Here is a 9,044-nt window from a genome sequence, read left to right as displayed (position 1 = left end):
TTGTGTCAGTGTCAGTCATAGGTTGTTGGTCTTGCAAACAATAGGCCTACGTCTCGATTACTCCCACTCGGTGTAAGTGTATCTTAGGCAATCATTACACATGGCAGTGATATCTCACGTTCACAGCTCTTGAATGTGAAAGTGTCATATTGACAAAATGATGTAATGGGTATAGTTGTTAGGTGTGTCCCTCATGTTAACACCCACACCAATCACATAATTCTACTCACCAGCACTTACTACAAGATCATTCTTAAAAGTGATCTTTGAGGTCAATTGCTTTTGAGGAACTGGTATTAGTTCTCTATTTTGCTTCATTAAAGCAGTAGCTTACTTTAATTTCAAGTAAGTTATTTCCCCATTGAAACTGAGCTCCCATTTCATTCAAACGACACCAAAGCAAAGCAAAGTTTGTTGTTTACCCAGGGTGTCGGACTAAGCACGAAGCTTGTTTCCAGCCGGACCCTGCATGGAAGCCTTGCTCAAGGGCTATTCAGCGGTGATTCATGATTGATGTGATGAATTGGGGAATCGAACTAGGGACCTTCCGGTATCAAGGCCGCCCCTCTAACCACTAGGCCACCGCTGCCACCGCTACCACATTTCATAATATAGCTTTCTAGGCTTCACAACATCACTTTCTCTCACTGATCTTTAAGCTCCGCCAGGCGTATGCTGGGGTGATGTTGACAACAGAAGATGAATGCTTCCTCTCTCTTCCTCCAACTCCTAACGTGTGTGTGTTCTGAGAGGGGCCGTGCATCGGGCCCCTCTCAGACTTAAGGAAGTGTGACCAGTAGCAGCTGCTGTAGGCCTACAACAGCTGTGTTGTTTGCCCTGATGATGCTGGGGTCTACATCAAGCTCCTGCAACCTCTATCTGTCTGCCTGTCTGTCTGTCTGTCTGTCTGTCTGTCTGTCTGTCTGTCTGTCTGTCTGTCTGTCTGTCTGTCTGTCAGTCAGTCTGTTCTCTCAGTCAGCAGCCAGTTCCTGGGCTCCCCCAGAGTTTGTGTCGAAATGTCCTTGAGCAAGATACTGAACCTGCTCCTGATAGCATGGTTTCCTCCTTCATAATCAGCTGGGACTGGGAGTCCGATTTATTACAGTGTACAATTTGAGATCACATCCTGCATATCGCTTGAGCATTACAGCTGATTTCCAAGCGCCATCTGGTGTCTGCAAAACGTAAAAGCAGCGGAAAAGGTCCTGAAAGATACAGAACGTATTATTATTTATTTATTTATTCAATCTTTCTGTTTTATCAACACAATGCAGCTGTACTTTTTACCTCATACTTGACCTGCTCTAGTGCTCTATAATAACAACAATAATAATATTAATATCAATAATAATTATTATTATTATCAAAACCTTTACATTTAATTCTATTGACTCAGTGACATCGTTTGGATTTTCCTCATGTTCAACCTGTTTGATTATGAATTATATATATGTGTGTGTGTGTGTGTGTGTGTGTGTGTGTGTGTGTGTGTGTGTGTGTGTGTGTGTGCTTCTTTTGGGCTTGTTTCTCTCGCAAAATCTGGCAACACTGGTGAAAAGTCATATGACCAACACGGAAGTGTCAGACAACAGTGTTTATGGGTCTTATTTGCCAACATTTCTAACCTGTCCTCCTAGCTGTTTAACTTTGAACAGTTGAAGTTAAAAACTAATAATAAAACATGGTTCAGTGTTTCTTGGTTCACACCATCTGCCCGGTGAGCGCTCTGGGTGCTGCTGGGGAGAGCCGTGTGTTGTATTCACGTGTGTTTGGACCAGATGAGAGCGTCCTGAGACTCCTGACAACACAGCTCCATGATGGTCCAGAGGAGAGGAGACTCCTGCAGAAGGAGAAGCTACTAACGGTGGCCAGGTGAGTGCTGCTGCTGCTGCTGCTCAATGGTGTAAAGTACATTTACTGAAGTACTGTACTTAAGTACAATTTTGAGGTACTTTTACTTTACTGGAGTGTTTCCAATTTTCAGTACTTTTCTTCTACTCCACTACATCTGGAGAAAGTACTCACATGTTTCACTTAAGTAAAAGTATCAATACTGCGATATAGAAATAATCTGTTACAAGTGAAAGTCTGGAATTCAAAATGTACTTGAGTAAAAGTACAAAAGTATTGGTATTAAAATGTACTTAAAGTACCAAAAGCAGAAAGAACTCATTATGCTGAATGTACCATTTTTTAAAAAGTTTTCAAATATATTAAGATATTTTTAAAATAGCAGATAAGCGTATTGTGAGCTAGATCGGCTATTTTCAAATTGCCGAAATGTGTATAGGGCTGAAGAGGTTAATGTAAGTTTTCAAATAATTGTAGTGGAGTAAAAAGTACAATATTTGCCTCTGAGATGGAGAGTAGAAGTAAAAGTACTGAAGATTGGAAATACTCCAGTGAAGTAAAAATACCTCAACATTTTACTTAAGTACAGTACTTGAGTAAATGCATTAGTTACTTTACACCACTGCAGGTGAGTGCTTCATCTGCCAGTCCAGTCATTCTCAACCCCTTTTCATTTCCAGGAGCCCCAATTTGATAAGCATTAGGCCACGGACCCCCATTTGATACGATTTGTTTTATCTGTGGGACCCCAGTCTACCAAGGTGTGTGAGTGATAGTTTAACCACTTCAACCCCAGCATCCGTACTGTGGGGAAAGCTCACAAATCAATGCCTCGCAGCGACAAGGATTGTGAGCTTATACATCTGCTATTTTCAGCGAAGACATTTAATGTAGAGCGAAAACAGGAAATACACTAGTGTGATAGAACCCTGAGGGTTAACCATGTAGTGTTTAAGACAAAGTGGTTAAGGGGTGTGATATGTTATGCTTGCTAAAGAGTGTTTGTTTCTTAAGCAAAGAGAAAATGCATTTTCAGGTATTGGGATATCAATTGTATACACTCAGGAGAGAGACTTCATCCATTTGTATTGTATTGGATACAGGATAAACAAGTACATTTGGGAATTATGAAACACAAAAAGCAGACACAATTGGATTTGGAATACAATTGAAGCTGATAAATGGGTTCTCTCTCTTGATTGGTTGAAATTGGTGACCCACCTGAAAATGTGTTTTTGTTTACGAGCTGGAGAGATTAGGAGACAGACCCCTGTTAGTGAACAAATACTCTATAGCAATGATTACTATCAGAAGAGCTTTAACTTTTTAACAAAAAGCTTTTTGTTTTAAAGTTAGCGCTTGTCTTACAGCACCTTTTAACTTTGAGAGTGTACAAATGGGGTCTTAAGTTACAGAACTGTAAGGGTCCATTTATTTCCTACCCATCAGTCACTTAGCTTTCGACGCCCTGGAACTTCCTCAAGGACCCCTTGGGGTCCCTGGATGGACCCCCCCCACATTTAGACCAGTGACTAGTCTCAACGTCCGTTGAGAATCCCTTAATACAATCAAAGCTGTGTGCCTATGCTCGGATTAACATTGATGGCAAGTCAATTATTAAGGTATTGGAAACCAAAATACTGGTATGGTTTTAACACTGTTAAAATATAAACACAGCTACATTTCATTATCATTATTACATGTAGAATGTGCTATTTCCAATGGAGTTTTATCAAATAAGCTGGAAAGAATTAACCACTGAAACCCTCTAGAGTAGACTTAGTAAACTGGACCTGAGTTGGCTCTGTAATTGACTGCTTTTTCCGTCTACACCAAATCTCTTAGCCAAAAATAGCCTATCTACAATTCAAAAATAGACATTTTAGAACATAAACGAACACAAACAAAGTTGATTCAGACAATATGAAGCATCACCAAACCCAGTACTGTTTCATTTTTTTAAATAAAAAATGTAACTTCCTGTTGATTTTACTATTTGAAAATCCGGATCCACGGATCCAGTCCGGGTTTTCCTCCTAATAAAAATGGCAAAATCAACAGGAATTTAACATTTTATAAAAAAATAAACTGGGTTTGGTGATGCTCTATATAGTCTGAATCAACTTTGTTTGCGTTTGTTTATGTGCTAAAAAAAGTGACTTTAGGGCTGCTTCGGCGTACAATGTACGTCAATGAGGAGCATATTTTGAATTATCAATTTCTAATCACTGGAGCAATTATTTTTGATTTCTTGTCCACCTTTGGAGTTACATCATGGCAAGCAACCCAAACCTCAACCAAAAGTGGTCTTGCCCTTTTAAAGTTGAAGTGAATTGTAAATCCAGACAGGTGCGGAGTGCTGTGGCGCTCTCCAGGGAGGCTGCGGGGAGAGTGGTGTTAGAGACGGTCCTCGGGGAGGAGGTGGTGGCCCTCCAGGAGGCGGACAGCGGGGTCCTCAGGCTCAGGGCCGGAGAGCCCTTCTCTGGGGAGAGGAGCGTGCTGTGGCTGGGCGTCCAGAGCCTGGGCTTCACTTTGGTCTGCGAGCCACACGAGAACCTGCTGCTGGCCGAGGCGACCCTGAAGAACACCACTAGACACTGTCTGGAGGACCTGAGGATGCTGGGGCCTGGGAGTGAGGTGAACTTGATTCTCTGTTTTGTATTCATGCATGAGGCTGGGCAGTTAACGGAAAATATATCGAAACGGACATTTAGAGCCAATAACCCTTAGGCTTAATGTTGCTCGTGTAGGTTATTTCATCCAGGAGAGAGCGCCCATTTATCATCTTCAATATTATAGTGTTCCATTTAAAAAAAAAACATCTGCTCATTTCTTTTTAGTGTCATCACTACCAATTTCACTTGTTTATCCCGTGTCCTGTATGAGTTCTCTCTCCTCATTGGCTATAATTGGTATCCTTATCTGAAAACACCGGTGAGAGTAAATTCACAAAGAGAGAAAAAACATTTAATCACCAAATTCTTTCTGTGGTTTTATGTGAAACATTGCCCACCTTTTGTTGTGGAGTGTGTGGACCCCAAAAAAATTCATTGGGTCTAAATTAGGCTTAAATCAGGTAAGTACCCAATCCAGAAACAATTGTACACCCAGGCACCACTCCCTTAAAGATATTAGGGACACGTGGGTATTTATTGTTCCAAAGTACTGAAGAAATGTGGCAGTTTTACAACCTCCGTAGCATTATGCTGTCCAAATGAATATAATGCACTTCCTGTATTGTATTTAATACATTGGAGCTCCCATGCAACTTGAGATTCATGACTTGGGAGATGCATAATTCATGGTCCTATTTTGCTCCTCTGCGCTTACGTTTATCAACCGTGGAGCTCATTATACCCTGAAATACCAAGATAGAATAATTTGAGGACGATGGCTCATATACAAATATGAGGAAAAGCCTCTGTTGACCACTTCTTTTCTGGAAATGTGTAGTGTCCCCAAATATGTGTGTGGCTGTGGTGGGTAGAAAAACCAGTCAACAGTTATAAGGAGGTAAAAAAGTACATTCAATGTTCATAAAATATAGTCTACATTGTTTTTAACTGAAGTAATTAAATCACAGGGACAAAAAAGTGTGATTCCTGTATTAACGTATTCTTAATTAATTTCAGTCTAGTGATGTGAGATTGAGCAGTCTCTTTCAATCTCAGTCAACTAAATACGCCATAAAACGAATCCAATTCATTTCAACATTATTAATCGCCACGGGGGCACAACTCAGTTTATGATCTGTGCTTCTGATAAAAAGGGAATACTGGTGGGATTTCTCAGATTTGAACAGTGGTAGATCACCAGTTTGAGCGCACCGGTGGTGATGCTAATGCAATTGCTCAAATGATAGCAACTCAATTTCACAGCATGGAAGGTGGCGCTTAAAACAAACAAAGCACCGGTGATGAGAAATGACTGCAGTCGAACAGATTTAATTACCGTTGTAGCTGCAGCTTGCTGGGATCATTAACAACTCAGTTATTTCTACTTTATGGTAGACTTGTATATCGGTCATTTTTCTTTTGGCAATTATGTCCCAATCATTAAAATCTTTAGGTAAAAATGTTCAAACATTTTCCAAAAATAGCCTACAAGCTCACAATGCGGTGCAACGAGATGCATTGTGAGCTTGTAGATCAGATATTTCTGAACATTTTGAAGTGGTTTTTCATCTATTTGATTGCTTATAAGTAAAGTCTTATAAGTAAGTATATTCCAAGTGTGACCTGCCCAAGAGGCAGCATTATTACAAAATCACACCCTGTGTGAAGGAAGCGGTGCCTTTGGGGCGGGCCTTAACTCATTTCAGTTCGTCCCTATTGGTGGTCTGAGTCCACTTACCAAATTTGTACTTGGTAGCATGCTGCAAACTGGAATGATGGCTGTTTAAAGCCCAGCCAATGGGCAGACAGAGGGGGTGGGGCTTAAGTAATGACAGTTAGTCCCTATTGCTGGCTTTAGTCCATGTACAAAATTTGTACTCCATAGCATGCTGCGAACTTGAGTTATGGCTGTTTGAAGGCCAGCCAATGGGAAGACAGAGGGGGCGGGGCTTCAGCAATTCATGCTGGTCCCTATTGGTGGTCTAAGTCCACATACCAAATGTGGACTTGGTGGCATGCTGCAAACTGGAGTTATAGCTATTTAAAATCCCGTGCTCATCCCGTGCTCATACGGGCGCTGGGGGTCCCTGGACCCCTCTTTGATAACTTCATCAATTCATGCTCGTGCCTATTGGTGGTCTAAGTCCACATACCAAATGTGGACTTGGTGGCATGCTGCAAACTGGAGTTATAGCTGTTTAAAATCCCGTGCTCATCCCGTGCTCATAAGGGCGCTGGGGGTCCCTGAACCCCTCTTTGATAACGTCATCAATTCATGCTCGTCCCTATTGGTGGTCTAAGTCCACATACCAAATTTGGACTTGGTGGCATGCTGCAAACTGAAGTTATAGCTGTTTGCTTCTTTGCCGTGCTCATCCCGTGCTCACACAAACGGACCCACGGACACGCAGACAGAGTCAAACATAGAGCGGTTGGCACCGCTAACAATAGTCAAACAATACAAAACAATACATACAGTATATACCACACTAGACACAAGTGAACACAATATCCACTTAAAGTGCAAAACTGGATCTGGAACTAAAAAAAACAACTTCAAGTGTGGCATTGAATTGACAAAACATTTAAAGCAATCACATTTGTAAAAAAAATAGTACTAGTCTCCCTATCCAGGCTAGATTTAAATTCCCCCAGACGTGATCAGGTTCAGATAGGTTCAGATCCTTCTGCAAATCATTCCAAGAAGAAGGGGCAGCATATTTAAAAGCTTTTTTTCTCCTCCTCAAATCCATGTGTTGCTGCTCAGGTCCTGCTGAAGAGTGACCGTATTGATGTTCTGCTCAACCGGCTGCTTCCTCACGGACAGCTCCTCTTCCTCAATCACCGTTTCGCTCAGAGTTTGGAGAAGGAGGTTGCTGCCTACATGGCCAAATGAGACGCAACAGCCTTCTTCATACAATACTCTCTGTCTTGGTGTGAGGAAACAGCTCTTCGGGAGAAGCTCTGCCTTCTTCAAGCTGTTTGAAACTCTACTTCGCTGCCCTTTTAGATGGATTTTTGCAGCAGAAGACTCAAGACTGTGCTCCTGTGACATGCTGAGACTGAATGTGAGGATATTCCACATGATGAGTCAGAGTATGTACACCTTCCTGCATGCTATTTCGATTTGAACTCACTGAAAAGCTAATGTTGCTCAGTGTTCAACCATCCAGCTGACGTTTGGACTGACATGGTGACTTGAGGAAACACAGTGACCGTATACAATCCGCTGACATTTCTCTGGCTGTAAGAAAAGGAACGATGAACTTATGATGACGGGTGTTTTGAGTCACCGACACAAATATCTCACTCGCAATGAAAATGAGTCACTATTGGTCGATTTGGCCAGTGTTTGGTTTCTCATATGCAGTAACTCTGGGACTTCCTGGTTGGAGTATCCTGGCTGTCATGCTGGAATGGCCTTGGGAAAAAAGACAATGACATGAGAGAGAGGTGGAAAAGCTTGTTTAACCACTTTAAACCTGGCATCTCTAATTTGGCAATTAAAAAAATCACAAAAATAGCCGCTCTATTAGCTCACAACGTGTCGCAAGCAGCTAAAGCTCCCTTCCCACTAGCATCAATCACTTGTCCATCATTTATCCAAGTCATACCATCTGAGAAATTGTTAGTGTGACTTTAAAATGTCAAACCTGATACATTTTCTTGAGGAGAGTGAAGCGGGCTGCTGTCATGTCACTGTGTAAACTCAGGAGTGAGTTTATGCCAGCCTGTATCAAGCAATATCACCCCAAGTTTGAAGCACTTGCGTAAAACTGTCCATCTGCAACTGCTCATAAGTATTGTCTTGACTTGAGGGCAAAACTGTGAAGATAACAAAACATGTTGCTGTGAAAATCAGGTGGTTAAATTGATAACCATTATCCAATATTTAATTATTTCCTTTTTTGGAACATAAAGAAGAAAAGAAAGTACTCTGTCTATGCCAAGGTGTGAATGCAATGAAATCTATTATCCATTTGTTATGGCATTTAAATAACATACACTGAAATAAAGGATAAAGTGAGTAATTTTGATTAGATCTTGGAATTCATTCCAGTTCAGTTCACTGAATTGCATGGATAAAATGACAAAACTCAGAAATGAGACGGGGGGAAAGAAATATCAGGTTGTGAAGATGTGTGAGATGTGAAAGAAAACCCTGGGAGGCTTATTAAAACATCTCACTTCAAGTGAAACACAAAGAAACAAACAAACAAACTGAAATAGGTTAATACCTTGTGTAAATTGCAACATGAATATCCAACTAAGCCCAGGGGATGGCACTGTTGTTGCTCTCTAGCTAGCCAAGCTGCATTTTGTGGAGTGAAGGACATTGCAGAGAACAGCTTGATTCAACTTGGATTTTTGAGTTATGAGCTAAACGACATTTATTTATTTTAACTTTGAGATGTAGAAATTGCCGGTATGAACAATGTGCCAAATGATAAATCTCAAGGTTGGCATGGCAACTGAAGGAGGTGCGCTTAAATTGTCAGACAAATACCAATCCACCTCAAGTCACATAAGTCAATAGTAATCTTCCGAACTGCTATATCTCCATTCACCACCAACATA

The 9,044-nt window shown here is 41.2% G+C and overlaps 1 protein-coding gene across 1 annotated transcript; it reads left to right on the top strand.

The window, feature by feature from the left end:
* Positions 1–1,607: 1,607 nt before the first annotated feature.
* Positions 1,608–8,497, top strand: ap5s1 (adaptor related protein complex 5 subunit sigma 1). Its single transcript, XM_084044925.1, has 3 exons — positions 1,608–1,872; positions 4,197–4,488; positions 7,234–8,497. Exons 1-3 carry the CDS (start codon positions 1,682–1,684, stop codon positions 7,360–7,362), a joined length of 612 nt encoding a protein of 203 aa, XP_083901051.1. The 5' UTR covers positions 1,608–1,681; the 3' UTR covers positions 7,363–8,497.
* The last annotated feature ends 547 nt before the right edge of the window (positions 8,498–9,044 follow it).

This window comes from Gymnoscopelus microlampas (genome assembly GCF_963454915.1).
Source record: "Gymnoscopelus microlampas genome assembly, chromosome: 20".
In the NCBI taxonomy this organism is placed as follows: Eukaryota; Metazoa; Chordata; class Actinopteri; order Myctophiformes; family Myctophidae; genus Gymnoscopelus; species Gymnoscopelus microlampas.
Note: the sequence above shows the minus strand (reverse complement) of the source record. Positions and strands in the feature narration are given on the sequence as shown.